This window comes from Cetorhinus maximus, chromosome 4, assembly GCF_964194155.1.
Source record: "Cetorhinus maximus chromosome 4, sCetMax3.hap1.1, whole genome shotgun sequence".
NCBI lineage: Eukaryota > Metazoa > Chordata > Chondrichthyes > Lamniformes > Cetorhinidae > Cetorhinus > Cetorhinus maximus.
The window spans coordinates 77008205-77034354 of NC_135882.1; the positions used below are offsets into that span (position 1 = coordinate 77008205).

The window sequence follows — 26150 nt, forward strand, 5'->3', positions numbered from 1 at the left end:
ATTAATGAAACGGACTGTGCTGACTTATTCATAGACTGAAGACTTTTAAAGGCTAGTTCAGCCGTAGAACTGAATTTTCGCTCACCCTTGATAGATCCTTTGACTGCAATCGAAGGGATTCCCAATGGACCTCCATGTGCTCTGGTGGAGTCCTTCAGCTGCGCAGTGGATTTGTCTTCTGCCTCTTAGCCTCCACATCTGCAGTGAAGCTTCTTTTTAGGCAATCTCCAACTGTGTCCTCAGTTCAGGTGCCTTCAGTCAGGTAAGGATGCTGTTCCTTTAGTGTTTCAGATTCCAGGTCCTTCACCACTTTCTTTGGTTCTGGGTTTGTTGAGGAGCTGCCACTATGTTGTAAGGGTTTGTTCAGTAGGTCTCACAAAGAGGTTTAGAAGCTTGTAAGATTGTACAGTAGTGTTTATTGTTAACACATAACTATACACATCTCTACAAAGTATAGCCCGGAGTAAGAGTTAACTTCATGCTGACTTCTACTTGAGTCTCTCCATACAGCTCTGCCTCCTGTCTACTGTCATGTGTCTGTCTACATCACACTGTGGGTGGTACTGTTCTCCATTCCCACATTAACCCTTGCTATGCTGAACACCCTTATACTAAACAAGCTGCTGACATAGGGAGGAGGATGGAAAAAGGTCTCTCTGCAGGAGGTCTTATCCACCTAGGGTCTTCCAGGAGCATTTCACCTACTTCTACCTAAGCCAGGATCAGTTGTTCGTCATCTTCATTTTGCAAGAGAGGTGCTCACAGAACTTTGCCACCTTTTGAATTCAGACCTGTAGTTTCAGAGCAGCATGAGGACAGTGCTGCCAGTTGCAATGAAGTTGTCAGTGGCCCTGAATTGCTTTGCATCGGGATCCTGTGCCATTGTTTCCTCAGTATTTGAACCACTGTGTTAGAAAAAAGGTTAGCAGCTGAATGCCAATAGCAATCAGCTTTACACCTGGCTTATGAGTTCCCTGCACATGTAAGCACATGTGGCCAGCGTGCTTACAGTGAGAACTAGGGGGCCAAGTGAAACGCCATTGAGAAGACCACTGGGGTGCTGAAGCAACGGTACTGCTGCCTCAATGGTTCTGGGGGAACCCACCAGTACTCGCCAGAGCAGATGTCCCAATTCATGGTGGCCCATTGTATTCTCAGCAACCTGGCCAGCGTGAAGGCACAGCCTTTCCATCAGGGATATGGTGAACGCCTCAGGAGGAGCAAGAGCATTAGGTGGAGGCAGAGGAGGAAAGGAGGCAGCCAGCACATCCACTATCTGGCCAAGCTCTCCGTGATCATCTTCAACATTGTGAACAAAATTCCCAATTCCCACCGTACAACAGTTCCACCATCCTTCTGTTACAGACCATCGTAGAATCTTCTTGGCTATAGTGCTGAAATAAAAGCCACCACAAATCAGCCATCCCATTCCAACTTTATCCAAAAAAGCATCCAATATTCCATAGATTATAGGAACATAAGAAATAGGAGCAGGAGTAGCTTATTTGGCCCCTTGAGCCTGCTCTGCCATTCAATAAGAAAATATCTGAACTGATTGTGGCTTTAATTCCACTTTTCTCTTTGCCCCCCCGCGAGAACCCTTGAATCCCTTGTTGATCAAAAATCTGACTAACTCAACTCTGAATATATTCAATGACCCAGCCTCCACTACTCTTTGGGGAAGAGAATGCCAAGTCCAACGACGCTCTGACAGAAAAAAATCACCCTCATTTCCATCTTAAATGGGAGACTCCTTATTTTTAAATTGTGCCCTCTAGTTCTAGACTCCCCCACAAGGGAAAACATCCTTCCAGCATCTACCCTGTCAAGTCCCCTCAGAATATATATTTCAATAAGATCACCTCAATAGGATCATTCTTCTAAATGCCAATGAATATGGGTCTAACCTGCTGAACCTTTCCTCATAAGACAATCCTTTCATCCCAGGAATCAACTAAGAAAACTCAGATAACCACCCTTGTACATTCCCTGTCCTACTGCTCCTATATGGTGCTACCCCAGTGCCACAGCATGGTTAGTGGAAACTGCTGATTTTCACTGCAAGACATTACAGATGGTTTTGTAGGATAACTTTGAGCAACGCTGGGCCTTGAGGGCTCAGCTTCGGACTGCACTACATTGTCATGGGTGACTGCAGTCTGAGTTAGCTGGCTGGCTGAGAGGCAACAGCAAGGGCACTGGTCCTGTGGCAATGGTGGGAGGACAAACGCATTCAGCCTGAGAGGACAACAGCCTCGGGCTCCATAGAGATACTGCGATTCTCCAGGTCGACACCTTCTGAATCTTAGTAATCTGCTATAGGATGCTGGACTGATTTGAGACACTGAAAGATCCTTTGAGCACTGACACCCACAGCCATTAATGGTAGCTGCCTGAGCTTGTATAGTGACAGGCTGGGATATTCAGAACTCCAGACTGAGCTTCCATTGCAGCACTCAGACATTGGGTGGCTTCTGCTTGCAGTGGAAGTTGAGACAGCAGCCTCAGACATTCCATTGTGGGTAGGCCTGTAAGTGTTCACATGCAGTTGACCACCACTTCCCCACTGGGACAGATGGCTTCCAAGCTTTGAACATAGCCCTGTGTCAAGTTGGAGCCAGACTCCTCCAGGCTCCTTGAGAATAACAGCAGGCCTGCCAATGTGCCAAGTAGTACTGTGTGCATGGACATCTGCCATTTTCTGTATGCAGCCCCTTTCATGTCCTCGTCTGAGTTCTCTGCAGCCAAACACGTGAGCAACCTCGCCCACTAGGGAGCTACCCCATGCTATCCTTCCCCCCCAGCCCTGATGGGAGGCCACATATGCCTGGTCAGTCAACACACACCAGTGTCACCTTTATGCTACCCACAGTGCCAATATCTGAGCTGGTGGCTGTGAATGTGAGATTCAGTGACAGTGTTTCTTCACTATTGGTTTCTACTCCTCTTGACCTTCCTGCTCCCATACCTGCACACATTTCAAGAAATCCACTCCATCCAAGCCCTTAACACTATGTCTATCCCAATTAATGTTGGAAAAGTTGAAATCACCTAATATAATTACCCTATTATTGTTTTTACACACCTCCGCAAATTGTGCACATATTTGCCCCTCAATTTCCTGCTGACTATCTGGGGGCCTATAATAAACACCTAACAATGTGGCTGCCCCTTTTTTATTCCTAAGCTCTACCCACAAAGCTTCATTCGATGCCCCCTCCAAGATATCATCTCTACTTACTGCAGTAACTAATAATGGAATGCCTCCTCCTCTTTTACCCCCTCCTCTGTCTCGCCTGAAGATTCTATATCCTGGAATGTTGAGCTGCCATTCCTGTTGTTATGCTTCAGTTATACAGGGCATTGGTGAGACCGCATCTCGATTACTGTTCACATTTTTGTTCTCCTTATTTAAGGAAAGATGTAAATGCGTTGGAGGCGGTTCAAAGGAGGTTTACTAGATTGATACCTGAAATGAGTGGGTTGTCTTATGAGGAAAGGTTGGACAGACTGGGCTTGTTTCCATTGGAATTTCGAAAAGTGAAGAGTGATTTGATTGAAGTATATAAGATCCCGAATACCTTGACAAGGTGGGCATCGAAAGGATGTTTCCTCTTGTGGGTGAGTCCAGAACTAGGGGGCACTGTTTTAAAATTAGGGGCCACCCTTTTAGGACAGAGATGAGGAGAATTTTTTTCTCTCAGAGGGTTGTGCAACTTTGGAACTCTCTGCCTCAGAAGGTGGTGGAGGTGGGGTCATTGAATATTTTTACGGCAGAGGTAGGTAGATTCTTGTTAGTCAAGGGAATCAAACGTTATCGGGGTTAGATGGGAATGTGGAAATCGAAACACAAGAAGATCAGCCATGATCTTATTGAATGGCGGAGCAGGCTCATGGGGCCAAATGGTGTTCTCCTATTCTTATTTCTTACATTCTTATGTTCTTATTATGGTGAACACTGCCTGCTCCACGGGTGTGAGGACATGTCACTTAGCAGCTGCCGCCTCTGGCTTTGTGCCATCATGTGCTGCAAAAATGAAGGAGGTGTGTCGCTGAGTGTGGTGTAATGTGTTTGGGGGACTTGCCTATCATGTTTGAATAGCTAAGTGTGTGTGCAAACTGTAAGATGTGGGTGTGTGACTTGCAGCAGTGCTTAGTGTATGAGGGTGAGGTTCAGCTATGAATATGAAGTATGATCCATGCTTGATAGAGAATATTGATTAGTGATTGTTGGGATGTGGTGAACTGAGTAGTGTTGTATGGTGTTGGCTACAGTTTGGTAGGTCCGAAGGAGTCTTTGTGGTCATATGTAAATTACCTGTAAGTCTTTATTGACTGTTAGGACTATTTACAAATGTACAGTAAAGGATACAAGCTAGCAGCTGTCTCCATGCTTGCTGGTACACACAGCTCTGTCCAACACTCGACTCACCCTGGGTGCGGGTCATGTGATCTCTGACTTCATTGTGTGGGTGGTACTGTACTCAGTCCCACATTAACCCTATATATGCCAGACCCTTATATTATAAGTAGTGTGCTACGCTGTAAGAATATGGCATTTGAAGATGAACTCACTGACCATGACCACTAGTATAAGGTAATTAAACTTTTTGCTGCACTGCATAAAGTCCTTGATGTGACACAATTTGCATTGACTTCCGAAGTTATTTGCTCCCATTCCCTCCGAAGTGCTTGTCTGTAGGGCCTCCTGGCCCCCAATGGGAAGATTAGTTCTTGCCTCCTGTCCACTTCCTGATGAGGGTCTCAAGTGCTGCATCTGAAAATCTGGGAGCCTGCTCTCTGCGATGCAGCACCATCTTCACTTTTCTTATAAATTAGAAATTATTCTACAATGACTTCCAGTACCTGCTTCAGGCAGAATGCACTTTTCCTTTTGAGAGCTGCAGGTTGGCTTTAAATTTGGGTCCTTTTCTGAGGTGTGCAGCCACTCAATTGTTTTTAGCACTGGGCTATATGACACTAGCATTTAAATAAGCATGAAGTTTGTGTGTTGCCTGCAATACTTTGATCAGCCACTATCAAATGTTTTCGTCCATCATATTTAAGGTATATAGGGAAAGTCATTCACAACTAAAAAGTTAAGAAACTACTTGATTCCTTTTAATAGTCTCAATTAAATTGAGTCAAACTTTATTGAACTCACTTCTTAAGATAACTCAAGGAATAGCTTTGACATATTGCTCCATTTTACTGTTGAGTATATCATTGTGAAACTACCTACAGCATGACATTCATGTAAATCTAACTAGGATTTCAAAACTCAGCACATAAGAAGTAGTGCTTTGTATATTGGATAGTTGGTAAAACCCTTATGAATTCATTTTCAATTCTGGGCTTTTCTTTTGAAAAGATGATGCTGTGGAACTGCTGAGAACTGCTTCTATTTGAACAGGCACAGCAGAGAAGTTACAGCATAGTCTGTCTGCAATTTTTAGGTTCATTGGGAGGGGTGAGATTCCCAGCCCTAGAATGTGGAATGTTGTGTTTTGTTTTCATACAAAAATAAAATAACTTGGAGAAGCGGATTTGTGATTAACTGTTAAGTTTTGGATGTCTTTGTAATGGCTATTCCATTTGAACTCAAATCACAGCTAATATGATGAGGTATTTCTGTAAACTTATTGACCCAGATCATCCGACCTCTGGATAGTCTGAGACCGGACATACTTCTGAAGTTGCGCTACAGAACCCCTTGGAAGTTCCAACGCACTGACTCCGTGGGAATTACCTGGGAAGTTTGAACTTCCGAGGGGCTATTCCCCTGCTCCTCTGCAAAAGTCTCCAACTCTGGTTAGAATCGAAGACTTTGGACAGTTCTGACTAACTTAACTGTTTAGTTGCCCAGGAAATGTTAGACAGAAAAATCTTAGTCTAACTCCTGGGTAACCAGACAATTGACCCCCCAATCACTCACACTGACACCCCCAGTACCTCCCTGAACTCCAACTCCCCCCAACTTGACCTGATTAGTCCCCATCACCTGACTATCCCAAACCCTCCCGAACACCCTCCGACCGAACCTGACTAGCCCCACCACGCAAATACCCTCAATTCCTGTCTTCCCCTCAACCCGACCTGAGTAGCCCCCACCACTGGACTACCCCGTTGATCCCCATCACCCCCTCACCCCCCAACTCCCCACCAAACCCATCTCCCCCCAGTGTGACTTGTGTAGCCTCCACCGATTTCCCCCCTAGACCCAACCCTATCACCCAACTCCTCCCGACCCAACCTGCCTAGCGCTCCGACCTTACCTGACTAGCCCGTATCACCCTACTAACCCCCACAACCCTCCACCCTACCTGACTAGCCTCCAACCGTTTTTCAAAAGATGATTTGTGAATGGGTGTTTCTTTTCTCAGCAGTTCCACACATGCCAATGTTGCTATATGGCTCATTGGCTCTGTAGATGGCATATACTGGGTAAATGGGCATGGAAAGGCCAGGAGTTGGCATGGTAGGTTTGAGGGGCTTTTGGAGGTGGGGGAATGAGTTGGCATAGAGGGCATGGAAGTGGTATGGAGAGTGGTTGGGGCTGAGGGGGTGTAAGGGGTGAGGGCTAAAGGGACTAACAACCTTTAGTACAACTGGAGAAACAAGGCGGGCCTTCTAACCAGCCTGCCTCGGCACTCAGCTGCCCCTGTGACTGCCCACACTCTGGTTCTGGGGTTGGCAGGCCCAATTCTATTCTACACCTGTACCCACCCCCCGGACCGAAGATCGTGACACTCGTGGACCTATCTAAAGATGCAGGTCTGGTGACCGAAGCTACCCACCTCAATAGCAAAAATCCAGCCCAATGCTTTGCATGTTCTAGTCAAGGTTCTGTATAAATTTCACATTAGCTCCATGCTTTTGTATTCTAATCCTCTAGAAATGACCTCGTGTGCTTTTGTTTGTACTCTTTATGACCATATCAACCTGCTTTGTTACTTTTAGTGATCTATTCAACTGTATAGCCAGATCTCTTTGCTCCTCTACCGCATTTAGTTTCTTGCTTTCCAAGAAATAAGTACTCTCCTATTCCTCCTTCCAAAATGAACCACTCCTTTTATTTCACTGTATTGAACTTAATTTGCTATTTATTCACCCACTTTGCAAGCCTCTTTATGTCTTCCTACATTTTGGTGCAGTCCTCCACATTATTAGACATGCCCCATATTTGGTTTGAGTCAATGGGGTGAAGTTTAATTTCCAAATTAAGTGGGTGCCTTGGAGTTGGGTGAAATGCAAACATTTTTCAAATTTCAATTCCTTCAAGCTGCCCATGTTGAAGGCTTGATAGATGTCGGAGAGGGGAGGGCAGCCAACTCGCTCCCAGGAGGCGGGATGGCTATTTAAATATTATAAAGAGGTTGGGAGCCTCACTTTAAACTTCCCTTACAGGTTTAACCCTGGCAAACTGGGTTTCTCGGTAAATCTGGCAGCTCAAGGGAGGTGAGGAGAAGGTGGAGGAAAAGGCAAGTGTTTTTACAGCAGTGTGCTCAGAGGAGTGCTTCGTCCCAGCCCGCTAAGCTACCTGCTTACTAAGGTCTCGCGCCCTCCCTCACATGATTGGGGATTAGAACCCTAATGTTGGGTCAGTGACTGGACATCCACCTTCAACCACCACCATGCTCCCACTAATAGCTGAGGGCACCTTACCTGCAGCTACGCCTGCTTGTCAATCATGCTGGCTTCAGGGAGTAATCCAGTCAAAAAAAATATACACGGTCTAAAAAGCTCTACACCATGCATGGAAATCTGGACTTCTGGATCTCCCATCTGATACTCTGTCCCCTGCTTGGGAAACCAATCTTTGTCAGTATTGGGCTGCATACCTTCGGCGATCACCCCCTACCCTACAAGCCATTCTGTACTCACCTTCCCCTGCCCTTAATCTCCGCAGCACAAACTTGCTTGCTCCTCCACTGCAACATTCCGTACCTGACAGGCAATTGAGCCGGTAAACCAGACTGGCAACCGGGCAGCTATCCTGTTTAGAAAAAAAAGCACGCACGTTGCAGAGTCAAAACCCCTGACCAGAACTCCTCCCCCTATCCCTGCTTAGAGATCCCACCCCAGTAAACATTGGAGTAAATATAGGCTTAATTGTTATGCAAACTTCGGGACACCTATGCCTGATTGAAAATCAGGCCCTGGGCTTGCATTTGTTGGCAGCAGAACTGTCTCAGTGGTTTTCCTTCAGGCAGCCTCCATTTAAGGATGGTGGGTAGGCTCCTGGTGCTGTCGGTCCAATCAGAGGCCTGGCAGCTCTCAAGCCTCAAAAGCCCCACCTCAGAACACTGCTGAGGCAGGCAGGACCTGAAAATGGAGGGGCCCTCAGATAGAAATGTAAAAATTAAAAGTTAGGGGACCAAAAATGGTAGGCCCCACAGGATAGAGGGGAAACTCCTCCGGGGAGATTGTTGGTGTTACAGGGGTTGCCTTTCGCGTCCACGGCTGCTCCTTGGGTCATGGAGCCTCTAGCTCTTTTGACCCCCCTAGTCTGTCGCAGGCATGCCATCTCCATGAAGCTGGTGACCTCCCCATGTGCTGGGTGGGGGCACTGGGGAGGGGGGGTGGGGGGGGGGGGGGGGGGCTGCTGACAAATTGCTGGCGGCTGTATAAAATGCCCTGGAGGGCCTATAATTATGCAAATCGTCCGCCCATCTCCGTGGAGTGGGCAGCTAATCCGCCTTGCAGTCTGCCACTAGGAAACTTTCCTGATGGTGGGACAGGGTTGGGAAGTCGGCTTGATGCGATTCCTGCTATTTCACAGGGCCGCCCATTCCCACCACAATTTGGGCTGTAAAATTCAGCCCTAAGTCTCTACAATGTGATCTACATTTCTGACTCCTAATTTGGCTTTTTTGGGGGAAAATTCATTTGGGGTGCTACGCAAACTACCTATGCCCCTGGGGGCAGCCAGTAGCGGCCTCTACTATGCAGCCCGTGCGATATTCTTCAATGACATTAGTGGAAGGGCAGTCACAAGCTGGCATACACAGTTTTGTGAAATGTGCTCCTTGGTACTCCAGAAAGCCAGACAGTGAACGGTACAACTGGAGCCCAATCTTTACACCCTTTATCAGCTTTCATTTACAGAGACACACATTACAAACATGCACCTCCAGAACTCAACAACCACTGTTTTAGGCTGCTTCTGTATATAAGAGCACAAGTGAATCTCCAGTTAATGCCCACTATCTGAATACAAATAAATACTTAACTATATACAACTAACACTTTGCACAGAGGATTTTTATCTCTTAGTAATATATACTGAGGGTATAGCCTTGATAACTACATTTAATTTGTACTGTTTACAAAGGGGTACATATTTTTAATTTGTGAAATCATGTGTATGAGGCACATGATGCATACTTTATTGTTCTGACATTTCAGCAGCTGATCCCATTATGTACTCATACAGAAAGATGACAACCTTTAGAAACTGGCTAAAGGGACATACTCCACAGCACTATCTCATCATTTGAATTATGTAATATGTATTTTTCCACTTACATAATTACGTACATTTTTTCATTCTTTCCTGTCCCCTCTTCTCTGAAGGCTTGCCTGGGTTACCGTTATGTGGATACTGCCAGACCTTTTGTATTTTGCCTGTAAGTCAGTGTTCCTGTGTGAGCCTGGGCAGTGAGTGCTTTAGCTGTAGTGGCATCTCACAACCAAGTAAGGTTTTGCTCTTAGATGGCATCCACACATGGGCAGGCTTAGCATAGTGCTCCAAAATGAGAATTTTTCTCTTACCAAGCTGAGGGACACTAATACCATTTTTAGCAATTCCACCTCTTGACTTACTATTCACTGACCGAGTTATATTCACTGCACCTCATTATATTTAATTAGTCCCTTTCAGAATTAAACAGAGCTACACAAATGTGCTTAAAAATAAGAAGTCAGCATACCTCACATGATTGCTTTGTCAGTGGAGACTCATCTGTCTGAAACAATTAAGGTTAGAATGGAAAAGTTATTTTACTATTCTGTGGAATTTATAATGGAGCACTGAGTTAAAGCTGTACTTCTCCTCCCCCAGGTCATTTGTAGACCTATATTCAACTTATTTCTCTGTGTGGACTAGAATATGGTCTCGAAATACAGGCTCAACATCCATTGGGATACTTGCGTCCAGACAGGCTCACTGGTAATTATTTCCTCTTCTGAGTCAGGAGGACTGGGTTCAGACCTCACTGTAAACAGGCTGATTGATGTCCAGTGGCGGTACTTGGGTCCTATGGGTTTGTGTGCCTGGCCATCCCTCTACCCTCTCATTACAAAGGACGGTCTTGATTGCAGCCCATCCTGGGGAAGGCACTCTGAAGATTAAAAACACTAGTTTAAGTGGCTCAACAACCTCAGGCTTGAGACTTGAGTGAGGTCCTGCCCTAGGTCTGAACACAACAGACAAATTCAATTGATGTGCATAATGTGCATTTGTATAATTTTCCTCAATTGTCCATAGCAGATGAACCACCAGAGAAAATCTATTGGTTGTCTTCCACTCCAAGAGTTCTTAGGCTGTGGTTAATTTGACCTTCCTTTCCCACAACTCATTAGGACTGATGCCCATCTTCACTTCTTTTTCTCAGATGCATCAACTACATCTATTACCCTGCAGTCTGCTGCCTTCAGTGAGACTGTTTGTTTTAGCTAGGACTATTTTTTCCCTTGACTATACTATCTGGTGAAATGTGCAGACACATGGCAGATGGAATTTAACCTAGAAGTGTGAAGTGATGCATTTTGGAAGGAAAAATGAGGGGAAGCAATGCAGATATCCCCTGTTTAGAGGACATTCTACTAACGTGTTTCTGTCTTACAGCAGTTTTAAAATAAGCGAGCTTTCACAAATAGTGTTGCTGGCCCAACTTCAATTTTCGATTTAACGTGGTTCCTGTGTGTGTGTCAAGATGTGTGTTTGGTAAATCTTCAGTGTCTATGTTTCAAAAACTATGCCAATATTAAGTGTACACATTACTTCTTAGTTATTTGTTGGAGCCCAACCCATGAAGGCAATAAGGACCCAGTCTCTGGGAGTAGCATTATTGATGATAGACCCAAGCTACAAAAGGAGATGCACTTCCTTTGCACAGGCTATTCAGTCCGTTCTCCCATTCTCACCTGCACTCACCAAACTTTTGGATATTCTGTGCTGTGCAAGAGGGTTAGCCAAGCTGTGTGTGAATTAACATGAGTGCATGATTTATTAGGACCCAAAATCTGGCTAATAAGATTCATCAGCCTGACAGTGTTGGTCTAGACCATATAATGTTGATGGGGGAATTGCACAGCTCCCCACCTTTTACTAGTCAACATAGGCAGTCCTCACCTGCATGACAAAATAATTCTACTTTAGAATGGGACAGAATCTTTTCCACCTCCAAGATACTGGTTACATCAAAATACAAGTAGGTGGTGTATGCTGTACATTCTGATTTTAGAATGCACGTCTATAATTTAGGTCATCCCAAGCGCTTTGGAATTGATGCACGAACGGATCCAAAGTCCCAGTCATGCATGTGAGATATGAATAATTTAATACATAAAGTACATTAAATTAATACATAAATAGGCTTTTAATATAAAAATTACAGGTCAGGAATGGAACCCACTCTTACTTCATGCTTTTTAAAAATTTATTCTTTCAAGGGATGTGGGTATTGCTGGAAAGGCCAGCATTTAATGCCCATCCCTAATTGCCCTTGAGAAAGTGGTGGTGAGCTGTCTTCTTGAACTGCTGCAGTCCATGTGGTGTAGGGACACCCACAGTGCTATTAGGAAGGGAGTTCAAGGGTTTTGACCCAGTGACAGTGAAAGAACGGTGATATATTTCCAAGTCAGGATGGCGTTTAGCTTGGAGGGAAATTTGGCGGTGTTCCCATGCCTTTGCTGCTCTTGTCCTTCTAGGTGGTAGAGATTGCGGGTTCGAAAGGTACTGTTGAAGCAGCCTTGGCGAATTGCTGCAGTGCATCTTGTACACACTGCTGCCACTGTGCATCGGGGGTGGAGGGAGTGAATGTTTAAGCTGGTCGATGGGATGCTAATCAAGCCGGCCATTTTGTCCTGTATCGTGAAGCTTCTTGAGTGTTGTTGCATCTGCACTCATTCAGGCAAATGGAGAATATTCCATCACACTCCTGTCTTATGCCTTGTAGATGGTGAACAGGCTTTGGGGAGCCAGGAGGAAAGTTACTTTCCATAGAATTCCCAGCCTCTGACCTGCTTTTGTATCCACAGTATTTATATGGCTGGCCCAGTTCAGTTTCTGGTCAATGCTAACTCCCAGAGTGGTGATAATGGGGGATTCAATAATGGTAATGCCATTGAATGTCAAGCGGAGATGGTTAGATTCTCTCTTGCTGGAGCTGGTCATTGCCTGGCACTTGTGTGGTGCGAATGTTACTGGCCACTTATCAGCCCAAGCCTCAATGTTGCCTGGGTCTTGCTGCATTTGGACATGGACTGCTCCAGCATCTGAAGAGTTGTGAATGGTGCTGAACATTGTGCAATCACCAGCGAACATCCCCATTTCTGACCTTATGATGGAGGGAAGGTCATTAAAGAAGCAGCTGAAGATGGTTGGCCAGACTCTACCCTGAGGAACTGCTGTAGCAATGTCCAGGGACTGCGATGATTGACTTCCAACAACCACAACCATCTTCCTTTGTGCTAGGTATGAGTCTAGCCAGTGGAGAGTTTTCCCCTTGATTCCCATTGACTTCAATTTTGCTTGGGATATTTGATGCCATACTCAGTCAAATGCGGCCTTGATGTTAAGGGCAGTCACTCTCACCTCACCTCCTGTGTTCAGCTCTTTTGTCCATGTTTGGATGTAAACTGTAATGCGGTCAGGATCTGAGTGGTCCTGGCAGAACCCAAACTGACCGTCAGTGAGCAGTTTACTGCTGAGTAAGTGCCGCTTGATAGCATTTGATGACCCCTTCCATCACTTTACTGATGGTCGAGAGTAGACTGATGGGGTTATAATTGGCCTAGTTGGATTTGTTCTCCTTTGTGTGGACAGGACATAGCTGGGCAATTTTCCACATTGCTGGGTAGATACCACTGTTGTAGCTGTAGTGGAGCAGCTTGGCTTGGAGTGCAATTAGTTCTGCCGCACAGGTCTTTAGTACTATTGTCAGAATGTTGTCAGGGCCCATAGACTTTTCAGTATTCAGTGCCTTCAGCCATTTCTTGATATCATGTAGAGAGAATCGAATTGGCTGAAGACTGGCATCTGTGATGCTGGGGACCTCAGGAGGAGGCCGAGATGGATCATCCACTCAGCACTTCTGGCTAAAGATGGTTGCAAATGCTTGAGCCTTATCTTTTGCATTGATGTGCTGGTCTCCCCCATCATTGAGGGTGGGGATATTTGTGGAGTCTCCTCCTCCAGTTAGTTTTTTAATTGTCCACCACCATTCATGACTGGATATGGTAGGATGCAGACCTTAGTTTGTTGTGGGATCGCTTAATTCTGTCTATCACTTGCTTATTATGCTGTTTGGTACGCAAGTAGTCCTGTGTTATAGCGTTACCAGGTTGACACCTCATTCTTAGGGATGCCTGGTGCTGCTTCTGGCATGTGTCCTGCACTCTTCATTCTTACAGGAAAGTTATTTTTGTTTAACAGATTTTTGTTTACCAGATTTTTGTTTACCACTCCTTTTCTCAGGAACACATTAGGCATGCTAAACAAGGGACAGCTGTATAAACAAAATGGTATAATTTCAAAACGGGTGCAGGAGCAGAGATGCCTGGGGGTTATTCAATGAGACTAGCACTTAATTCCAGATTTATTAATTAATTGAATTTAAATTCCACCAGCTGTCGTGGTGGGATTTGAACTCATGCCCCCACAGCATTAATTTGGCCTCTGGATTACTAGTTCAGTGACAGTGGCCATGTCCTACCACCTTCAAAGATTTGTGTATGATGAATACAGAGGAACTGTTTCCATTGACAGAGGGTTTGGCAACCAGAGGACATGCATTTACAGTAATTGGAAAAAAAACGAGTAGATATAAGTTTTTTTTTAACACTACAACTTGTAGTGTTAAAAAAAAACTTATATCTACTCGTTTTTTTTCCAATTACTGTAAATGCATGTCCTCTGGTTGCCAAACCCTCTGTCAATGGAAACAGTTCCTCTGTATTCATCATACACAAATCTTTGAAGGTGGTAGGACAAGTCGTTAAAAAAGCATACAATATCCTTGGCTTTATAAATAAAGGCATAAAGTACAAAAACAAGGAGGTTTTGTTAAACCTTTAACAATCACTGATTGGCCCTCAGCTGGGGAATCGGGCACAGTTGTGCGCACCACACTTTAGGAAGGACGTCATGGGGTGCAGAGGAGATTTATTAGAATGATACCAGTGATGAGGGACATCAGTTATGTGGAGAAGCTGGGATTGTTCTCCTTGGAGTAGTGGTTATGGGGAGACTTAATAGAGGTGATTACAATTATGAGGGGTTTTGATATGATGAATACAGAGGAACTGTTTCCATTGGCAACCAGAGGACATGCATTTACAGTAATTGGAAAAAAAACAAGGAGATATAAGTTTTTTTTAAACACTACAAGTTCGAGGCTGTGGCATGGCCACTGTCACTGAACTAGTAATCCAGAGGCCAAATTAATGCTGTGGGGTCATGAGTTCAAATCCCACCACGACAGCTGGTAGAATTTAAATTCAATTAATTAATAAATCTGGAATTAAATGCTAGTCTCATTGAATAACAATTGATGGTGATTTAATCATCACCATGACGATCTGTTGTGACTATCATGTGACTCCAGACGAACAGCAATGTGGTTGCCCTCTGACCTAGCAAGCCACTCAGTTGCACCAAAGTCAAAAAGGAATGAAACCAGATGGATCACCCAGCATTGACCTAGGCACCGACAATGGCACACCCAGCAATGTTAACCTGTTAACCCTGCAAAGTCTTCCTTATTAACATCTGGGAGCTTGTGAACTGTCCCACAGATTAGTCAACAATAACCTGACATAGTCATATTCATGAATAATACCTTATAGACAATGTCCCAGACACCATCATCTCCATCCCATCCATATGTCAGGACAGACCCACCAGAAGTGGCAGCACAGTGTTAAATAGTTGGCAGGGGGTGATGATTACTTCGTACTGCCCCCTCAGTTGATGAATCAGTCCTCCTCCATGTTGAACACCAATTGGAAGAAGCACTGAGGGTGGCAAGGGTGCAGAGTGTACTTTGGGTGGGGATTTTCAACATCCAACACCAAGGCTTGGTAGCAGCACTTCTGGCCAAGTCCTAAAGGACATAGCTGATAGAATGGGCCTGTGGCAGGTTGTGAGGGAACCAACAAGAGGGAAAAACCTGCTTGACTTTATTCTCATCGTCCTACCTGTTGCAGATGCATCTGTCCATGACAGTATTTGTAGGAGTGACCACTGCACAGTCCCTTTGGAGACAAAGCCCTGTATTCACATTGAGGATACCTCCATCATTTTGTTTGTCACTACCACTGCGCTAAATGGACTAGATTTAGGATGGATCTAACAACTCAAAACTGGGCATCCATGAGCTGCTGTGGGCCATCATCAGCAACAGAACAGTATTCAACCACATTCTGTAACTTCATGGCCCGGTATATCCCCCATTCTACCATTACCATAAAGCCAGGGAGCAACCCAATGAAGGGTGCAGGAGCGGCATGTCTAAACCAGCACCTGGCATACCTAAAAATAAGGCGTCAACCTAGTGAAGCTACAGCACAGGACTACATGCGTGCTGAAAAGCAGAAGCAGCATGCAATAGATAGAACTAATCGATCCCACAACTAACAGTTCGGATCTGCAGTTATTCCATATCCAGTTGTGGTGGACAATTAAACAACTCACTGGAGGTGGAGGCTCCACAAATATTTCCATCCTCAATGATGGGGAAGCCCAGCAGAGCAGTGCACAAGAGAAGGCTGAAGCACTTGCAACCATCTTCAGCCAGAAGTGCCGAGTGGATGATCCATCTCAGTTACCTTTTGAGGTCCCCAACATCACAGATGACAGTCTTCAGCCAAATTGATCTGATCCACATGATATCAAGAAATGGCTGAAGTTACTGGATACTGAGAAGGCTATGGACTCTGACAACATTCTAGCAATTATACTGAAGACTCATGTTCCAGAACTAGCCGTGCCCCTGGTCAAGCTGTTCCACTAAAGCTACAATACAGGTATCTACCCGACAATGTGGAAAATTACCCAGGTATGTCCTGTTCACAAAAAGCAGGACAAATCCAACCTGACCAATTACTGCCCTACCAGTCTACTCTCGATCATCAGCAAAGTGATGGAATGTGTTGTCAACAGTGCTATCAAGTGGCACTTACTCAGCAATAATCTGTTCACTGATGCTCAGTTTGGGTTCCACCAGGGTCACTCAGCTCCTGACCTCATTACAGCCTTGGTCCAAACTTGGACAAAAGAGCTGAATTCAAGTGGTGAGGTAAGAGTGACTGCTCTTGACATCAAGGTAGCATTTGACCGAGCGTGGCATCAAGGAGACCTAGAAAAACTGGAGTCAATGGGAATCAGGGAGAAACCTCTCCACTGGTTGGAGTCATACCTAGCACAAAGAAAGATGGTTGTGGTTGTTGGAGGTCAATCATCTTAGTCCCAGGACATCGCTGCAGGAGTTCCTCAGGGTAATGTCCTGGGCCCAACCATCTTCAGTTGATTGATCATGACCTTCTCTCCATCATAAGGTCAGAAGTGGGAATATTTTCTGATGATTGCACAATGATCAGTATCATTCATGCCTCCTCAGATGCTGAAGCAGTCTGTATCCATATGCAGCAAGACATGGACAACATTGAAGCTTGGGCTGTTAAGTGGCAAGTAACATTCATGCCATGCAAGTGCCAGGAAATGACCATCTGCAACAATAGAGGATCTAACCATCATCCCTTGACACTCGTTGGCATTACCATCGCTGAATCCCCCACTATCAACACCCTGGAAACTGAAACTGAACTGGACCAGCCATATAAATACTGTCGCTACAAGAGTAGATCAGAGACTGGGAATTTTACCCACCAACTGCAGAGCACAAGTCAGGTGTGTAATGGAATGATTTCCGCTTGCCTGGATGAGTGCAGCTCCAATAACACTCTAGAAGCTCGACGCCATCCAGGCCAAAGCAGTCCATTTGATTGGCACCCCATCCTCCACCTTAAACATTCACTCCCTCCACCGCTGACTCACAGTGGCAGCAGTTGCACCATATAGCGTCAAAGGATATTGGGGTAGGCGGGAACGTGGAGTTGAGGCCACAGTCAGGTCAGCCATGATCTTATGGAATGGCAAAGCAGGCTTGAGGAGCCAAATGGCCTATTCCTGCTCATAATTTGTATGTTCGCACGTATGTACTGCATATGCACTGCAGCAACTCACCATGGCTTCTTCGACAGCACCTTCCAAACCTGCGACCTCTACCACTTAGGGCAAGGGCAGGAAATGCATGGGAACATCACCACATTGCAAGTTCTCCTCCAAGTTACACACCATTCTGACTTGGAACTATATCGCCTATCCTTCACTATCACTTCACTAAAATCCTGCACCCCACCCACGCATCCACCCCATACCCACAACAGCACTGTGGGTGTGCCTACACCACATGGACTGCAGCAATTCAAGAAAGCAGCTCTCCACCACCTTCTCAAGGGCGACTAGGGATGGATAACAAACGCTGCCCTGGCCATCAATGCCCACATCCCGTGAAAGAATAATAAAAATGTTATGCTCTGGAATCACTGCTTAAAAGGGTAATAGAAACAGATTAAATAATATTTTTCAAAAAGGAATTGGATAAATATCTGAAGGGAGAAAAAAATAAGACTATGGGGCAAGACCAGAAGAGTGGGGCTAAAAGAATAGCTTTGCAAAGAGCTGGCAGAAGCATAATGGGCTAAATAAACTCCTTTGTGGTATATGAGTCTACTTCCAGGATGTGGCTAAATATTTTTGATTCACTTGACTGCAAATAACACTGAGAAAGTTGCTGAGTTGAACAAGTCTGTATTTTGTTATTTTCATGTCTAGATGCTTGTTTGTTGTCTCTGACAGGGGATCAATATCTATAGGGAAGCTATACTTGCTGAGAGTGACATAATGGAAGACAAATAATAGCTGAAAGAATCATGTGAAAAATTCATAATTAACATACTTGTGACTGAAATATGAACCTACTTTATGTTACATCCATTCTCGAACTCTTGCGTCCCTATTTTCCACCTGACTGAGATTATAAAGAGCTCAATAAGAAATCCAGTGCTGCTTTTCTGTAGTAAAAAAAATAACTTTTAAGGACGTTGCAGCACCAGAACAATACTAACATTTTAATAAAGCATAATAATAATACAAACTTAATAAATGCAATTTTTCCTCACGCCCCATTTTAATTTCCTTTTCTATTAAAAATGTTGAGTGGTTCTGGGTTGTGGTTTCACAGGTACCATCCAGCCTTTGGTATCTAAGCATGTGGTTCCTGTTCATGTGTCACAGAATCACACAGTGCAGAAGAGGCCCTTCAGCCCATCGAGTCTGCACCAACACGTGAGAAACACCTGACCTACCTAGCCTAATCCCATTTACCAGCATTTGGCCCATAGCCTTGAATGTTATGATGTGCTAAGTGCTCATCCAGGTACTTTTTAAAGGATGTGAGGCAACCCGCCTCCACCACCCTCCCAGGCAGTGCATTCCAGACGGTCACCACCCTCTGGGTAAAAAAGTTTTTCCTCACATCCCCTCCTAAACCTCCTGCCCCTCACCTTGAACTTATGTCCCCTCATGACTGATCCTTCAAGTAAGGGGAACAGCTACTCCCTATCCACCTTGTCCATGCCCCTCATAATCTTGTACACCTCGATCAGGTCGCCCCTCAGTCTTCTCTGCTCCAACAAAAACAACCCAAGTCTATCCAACCACTCTTTAGTTTAGCCAATGCTGCTAATAATAAGACAGACACCCACATTATCAGATTACAAGCTTAAAATGTGCCCGAGGACAAATATATTTCACATGCATATTTTTGCATCTACAGTGGGTGCCCCTCTCAGTAGGCAGTTAAAATGGAATTGCGGTACTTACTAAGTGGTAAGATTCAGAGGGGCACCTCAGCCACCCAAGAAAACAGTGCATAAAAATCGCTGTATGGTGGGAAATGAGCAGTACCTATGCCGCTTGGATCTTAACTCCCAAACTGTGTGTATCTGACAGGCAGAGGAATTAAAATTCATAGAAATATAGAACAGGAGTACTTCATTCAGTTTCTCAAGCCTGTTCTATCACCTCAATTGATCGTGACTGATCTATACCTTAACTTGTTTGGCTACCATTGTTCCATTTCTTTTGATACCCTCACTGAGGAGAAATCCGTCGATCTCAGTCTTAAAAATATCAATTGACCCAGAATCCATAGCTTCTTAGGGCAGTGAGTTCCAGATTTGCATTACCCTTTGTATGAAAAAGTGTTTCCTGATTTTCACTCTTAAATGGTCTAGTTTTAATTTCTTTGTCAGATTCAAAGACTTTACACTTCCTCACAATGATCTAAATCTGCCATAGTTTTGCCTGCTCTCATGCTCTGTCCATGTACGTTTGCATCATAATGTTCTCATCTACACAACTTACTGTGCCTTTCAGTGGTTTCTGCACATTTAATTATGAAAAATAATAAAAATGAAACTGGTAATTCTTTCAACATGACTTTGTCATCATTAGCTTGGTCTCAGTATAGCTCGGCTAGTCTTTTGAAAACACAATAGACAAGCTCAGTGAAGGAAGTCATTTTGACTGTGCAATAGTGTAAAAATTCAACCTAGATGGTTGAATTCAATGTTAATAAAATTTGAGAGAGATGTAAAAGAGGCTGCTGACTTATTATCACCAGCTTTACATATTGTATCAAAAATTACACCTATTGGGCAGAATTAATTCTGCCCTTGGGAGTGGAATGGGAGGCAGGAGGACTGTATAATTGTTGGGAGGGAAGGCACAGGGTGGAGAGCCCGTCACCCTCCCGACTCTCCCACCCCACTCCAGTTAATTCAGGGGTGAGGAAGGTCAAGGGCGGTCTGTGTGCTCAGAGGCCAATTGAGGCCTTGAAGTTGCCAATTAGTAGCCACTTAAGACCTCATCCCACCGCCGCTGGGGGTGGGGATGTACACCAAGTGGGAGGCCATGCAGTAACAGGTGGCAGCTTCCCTGAAAGCTCAGGGGGGTGGCCCTCCTGACCAGGCACCCTGTGGTCCACGGAGGGCCCTCCTGGCATCAAGGGCCAGCCCCACAGAAAGAACCATGCCCCCTCGCTAAGGCATGCCTGAGTGGCTCTAGTAAGCCCAACCTCACTTACCTTGATTCCGGGGCCTACGCCATGACTGCTGCTTCGAGCCTGCTGCAGTCCCACGAGTGGCCACTGCTCCCCAGTGATGCAGCTGGGACTGAAGAGCTGTCAGCTCACTCTGATTGTCTGGCAGCTCTTGAGGGTAAGTTCTTACAGCCAGCCTCTTAAGTATTTGTGCCATCCAAGCTATAAATCACTGGGAATTCCAGAGTGGGCCTATCCTTAGAACTGCAAGCAAACAAAATACTTCTGATTGTTTAATTAATCCAGAATGGCATCTATGAAAGGTCTGTCCACTGTGGGCCATTTCAATAATTGATCCTTGAAATGTTCTCATTACTTGAAATCCACAAAAGTAAGAAGCATCAACACTAGTGTCTATGATGGGCAAGATTTGACAGCCTCTATGGATAACTAACACTTCAGAATACTGTGGGGCAGAATTTTACGCTCTGCGGACGGGTGCGAGCCCAACCCGAATGGGCGTAAAATTACGCAAGATGACATTGGGCAAGCGTCCCGATGTCATCGCGTACTCGTGCAATATTCCGCTCGGCGGGTGCGTGCGGCATTCGGAAGAGCGCCTGCTGACAATTAAACAGGGCAATATAACAGCCCAATTGTAAGCGATTTTTCGTGGCCCATCCAACCTTACGGTTGGCGGATGGGCCAATAGGCTAGATGGCCTTTACATTTTTGATGGAACCTCATCCAAGGGCGGGATGAAATCTCTGTTAGGATATAAAATAAAAAGAAATATCTGGGGACAGCATTTTTATGAGGTATGCTTTCAGGTGCTTGTTTGTACTGCATAGATTTTTTTTTTGCAGCATTTTTATTTGGAGGTCTGCAGCTCCCTGAGGCAACTGTCTGCCTTCAGGGAGCTCAGTGGAAGTGCTCACCAGCACCCGCGGTGACGTCGGTGCCCGCCCTCTTCCTGCCCTCACCAGCAGTGCTGAGCCTTTCTCAGGGCATGTTTCATGGTGGCTGGCCGTTAATTGGCCAGCCAGCGTGAAATCACAGTCGGTGGACTGCTTCCTGTCCGCTCCCAGGCCCACCAATTGCGCGTACCTGATTAATGCAAAATTCAGGCCCATAATTTTTTATTTATGTGGGATGTGGGTGTCGTTGGCTAGGCCAGTATTTATTGCTCATCCCTAATTGCCATTGAGAAGGTGAGAAGATATACCATAATATACCTGCCTTGCTTATTGAGAAAAATTCCTGACTGTCATATATCAGAAATGTTATAAATAGAAAAAATTGAGTGCAGGTGCTACAAGATCTAAATTGTTATGTTATTTAACATGAAGTCCTTGTAATACCAACTTCATAACATTGTGCTCCTTTGCCCCATTTCATCTCCTTTTTTCACTGAAACCCTGATCCATTTTTTTCTTATCTATTTAACATTTTGAATCCAATCCTTGCTAGTTTCCCAAACACCTCCTCCTTAATTGTTGTAATCTGGAATGCATTTCCTGAAAGATGGCGGAAGCAGGTTCAATAGTGAGTTTCTAAAGAGAATTGGATAAATACTTGAATGGAAAAATAATTGCAGGGCTGTCGGGGGAAGAACAGGGGAATGGGGCTAATTGGATAGCAGTTTCAAAGAGCTTATATGATTCTATGAAATCAAAGCTGCCCACTCTTAGCATTCTCAAAATCACACCAGTATATAATTGATAGTTGCTGTCTAATAATTGTTTTACATGCTGCTTCACAATAAATTTTTGAGCTAATGATAGCTGTTAATAAATCCTCTTTGAAAAAATAAAACTTGTATTCACATAACACCTTTTACATCCTCAACATATTGAAAAACACTTTGCGGCCAATGAAGTACTCTCGAAGTGTCACCTCTGCTGTTTAATAGGAAAATGTAGCAGCCAGTTTGCAAACAGCAAGATTCCACAAACACCCATGATATAAGTGACTATATAACATATTGCAGTGTCAGGACACCAAGAGAATTCCCTGCTCTTTTTAAGTAGTGCCAAGAGATCTAGTAGACCTTCCTGAATGGGAAGTTGGGGCCTTGGTTTAATGGCTGAAATCTTCAGATTCAGAGGAAGTGTAAACTAGCTAAAATTGGATTAGCTGCATATTATACAATCCAGCTGACCTTTCTTCGCATTGACTTCAAAGGAAAGGAAAATCAGGCAATTAAATTGAAAGATGCAGCTAAAACATTCCACAATGAGCTGGACAAAATATATAAGTGACAGAATAATGGCAAATGAAATTTAATACAAACAGCTATTATTGTTTCTTATAGGTATACATGCACATGGTGCTGAAGTAGCTGAAAAGACCTAGGAGCCTCAGTAGCCTTGATGCTAAACATTTCTAATCTGATGTTGCCTGTTTGATACCCCCACCAAAATTGAACGATCTGCCCAATGTCTCATCTGAATAATGGCATCTCCAACCCTGCAGCATTCCCTCAGTACTGCACTAAAGTGGCAGCCTGGATTATGTGCTCCAATCCCCGAGTGGAGCATGAATTCCCAGCCATCTGGCTCAGAGGCAATAGTACTACTACTGAGCCAAGTTAATACTCTTGAAAGGTTATCTCCTCTGCAATATATATCCAAAATTAACACATTGCTATTGTACACAGATTCATCTGGACTTTCTAAAGTATAATTAAGCTTCTATCTAACACTTTCTGTTTGTGCATGTTGTTCCCAATGTTTTACTCAATCTATCTATCATCTCTGCTTTCCAGCCATCATGTATGTAATGGGAGCATTAGGCCCTGCAGCAGGATATCTTCTTGGGGGAGTATTGATTGGCTTCTACGTAGATCCCAGGACCATTGTTCAGATTGACCAGAGTGACCCACGTTTTATTGGAAATTGGTAAGAGAAATGGATAACTTTGATTTTCATATATCACTTTGAATGCACTGTTTTCCTTGTACTTTGTGTAACATATAGTGATCCATTTTTCACCATGTGTATTTGTGATAGATGAGTATGCAGCACAACATGAATGACCTTTTGGTCTTAATTATGTTCCATGTAAAAGAATTATATTGATTATCAACAGTACACTTGAAGATCAACAATAACCTGATAGACATTGATTCAGAAAAGGAGGATACTCTGACCAACTTCCCCAACTACTTTAAAAAAATGAGAACCCAAGTGGAATGGGGCAAACTCTGTGGCACGGTGTATCTTAACTCCCAAAAGGCATTTGGCAAAGTTCTACACAAAAGGCTGTTAATTTCCCTCAGGGTAGATTCAGGGTATGCCCAAAATGGATAAGAAGCTGGTTGAAAAGTAAGGAGCAATAAGTTATCATTAGAGGAGTTATATCAGTGTGTGGAAAAAGTGCTGTGTTGGGTTCCTTAGGGCTCACCGATGTGACCAGTACCATTTTTAATTTACATAAATGGCCTGAATTCAGAAACGTCATACCAAGTGGTTAACTGTGTAAATGATACCAAACTAAGAGGAACAATTTATTCTAATAGACAGCTCAGAAATTGTATTGTTGCTGGCTGGTTAGTCTGGTGAAAGCCACGATGGCTTTTCCATACAGGTCTTTGGGTAAAATTGCAGTTGGGGCTCAATGATGTCATCGAAGCCTGGCCTGCATAAATAAAGAAGTCACCATAGCCTCCTGGAATGTGTCCATCTCACCTACTCAAAAGAACAACTTAGGGCAGAATTTTCCATGCCCGTTGACATTGGGCGCCATGGCGGGCGGGAGTGGACAACATGACGGGAAAGCCAAAAATCGGTTTCACGATGTTACGAAACCAGTTTCTGATCGTCCGCTCTGCCCATCAATGGAGGTCCACCTTTCCTGTCGCCAGATGTCGGGAATTTCATTTTAATACATCTACATATCATTATAAGCCCTGCTTGACAGAATTATCCCCCCACGCTGGATCATCCAGGCAATCATGCCAACCTTTTCACAATTGAACATAAGCGATGTGCACCAATTAAACATAAGCGAGCTGCACTTTGCTCGGTACTTTGAGACTTGTTTGCCTACCTTGTCTTGGGTCATCAGTGCCAGGCTTCGCAGGCAGTGGCACATCACTTTTACGAGACTAGCCGTAAGGTGGGGGTAGCTTTTCAACGGCTGCAGGGCTGTGGCTTACTTGGGGAAGGGGGAGAAGTGGCCTGAGGCAAGGGAAGAGGCTGCAGGTCTAGGGCATTATTAGGGAAAGGGGGTATCACAGGGTGTGCATGGGGGCACATGTTGATCTGTGCAAGTGGCCTCAAGAGGGTGAGAGCTGAGGAGACAATCTCCAGAGGATATAGGTCCAAATGGAGATGTGAGGGTGTGTGTGTGAGAGAGTGAGTGGTGATGTGCCTTGAGCTGGCAGTGAGTGAGATGCCAGTGAATGTGTGATAGGCTTGTGAGTGTGTGAGTTTAGAGTGATGACATGGTTGCCTTACTCTGAGATCATTCATCCTCTTTCTGCACTGGATGGTGAACATCTTCTGTGCAGCATTGGCACTGACTACCACTGTCACCACCTCCCAAGCCAGAGTGGTGACACTGATGGGCCTCCTGTGGCCAGAGCTGGGTAGAGGACAGCTTGGCAGGCTCCAATGGTGGCCAGAAGGAGTCCAAGGGCTGCATCACTGAATCGGGGAGCTGCAGACATCTTGCCTTTCGGGGCCATGTCTTCTGTGCAGCAGTTCTGGGCTGGAAGCACTGAGAGGTGTGCGTGCAGCTGCCCTTTAAATATGGCGCCCGGCGTGAGGAAGCAGCGAGGTGACAGTGTGACGAGCGAATCGGAGGACGTCTGCCAGTGAAATGTCGTGATTCCCAGGAATGAATGATCAGCGAGGTGGGATTGGGATGATACAGCGCAAAAACCTGCCATTGTGGACAGTGGGTAAAACTTCCTTTTTCCTGCCCGCTATCGCATTTAGTGCAAATCTGGGATGATTCCACCCTTAAGTTTACAATCCATGGGAAAGCAGCAGGATCGGTCAGCGCAAGTTACTGCAATAATATGAATTGCACATCTACCTCACCTCTGCTGGGTGAGTAATGTAAAAATTTTCCCTCTAGTTTCTACATTAATTGGAGGCAACTACTCATTGAAGGAACTCCAACGATTGCTGAACTTCTTTTTCTTCTTGTGGGTCTAAGCCTCATCTGTAACCCAAAGTTATGTTCAAAATGTTTGGCTGCCAGTTTTTTTTTCCTGTTAATTTGGATTATCTTCTAATTTTTTTGCAGTCAAGTACCTTTCTTTTACTGCTACTCTCTAGTAGCAACTTTCATTTCAAAGATCTACCTTTTTTTAATTCTTGCATGCTTTGTGGACATCACTGGCTAGGCCAGCATTTATTGCCCATCTCTATTTGCCCTTGAGAAGGTGGTGGTGAGCCACCTTCTTGAACCGCTGCAGTCCAAGTGGTGTAAGTACACCCACAGTGCTGTTAGGAAGGGAGTTCCAGGATTTTGCCAGGTAACACTGAAGGAATGGCGATATATTTCCGAGTCAAGATAGTGTGTGGAGGGGAACTTGCACGTGATGGTGTTCCCATGCATCTGCTGCCCTTGTACTTGTAGGTGGCAGCGGTCGTCGGTTTGGAAGGTGCTATTGAAGCAGCCTTGCTGAGTTGATGCCGTGCATCTTGTAGATGGTACACACTGCTATCACTGTGCATAATGGAGGGAGTGAATGTTGAAGGTGGTGGATGGAGTGCCGGTCAAGGGGGCTTTTTGTCCAGGATAGTG

General features: G+C 44.7%; 1 protein-coding gene across 1 annotated transcript in view; it reads left to right on the top strand.

The window, feature by feature from the left end:
- Nucleotides 1-26150, top strand: part of slco5a1 (solute carrier organic anion transporter family member 5A1) — a 235222-nt gene that overhangs the window by 98945 nt on the left and 110127 nt on the right. Inside the window, exon 2 of the mRNA XM_078540359.1 lies at nt 23158-23290. Within this exon, the coding sequence (XP_078396485.1) occupies nt 23158-23290 (133 nt within the window). The remainder of the gene's footprint in view (nt 1-23157; nt 23291-26150) is intronic.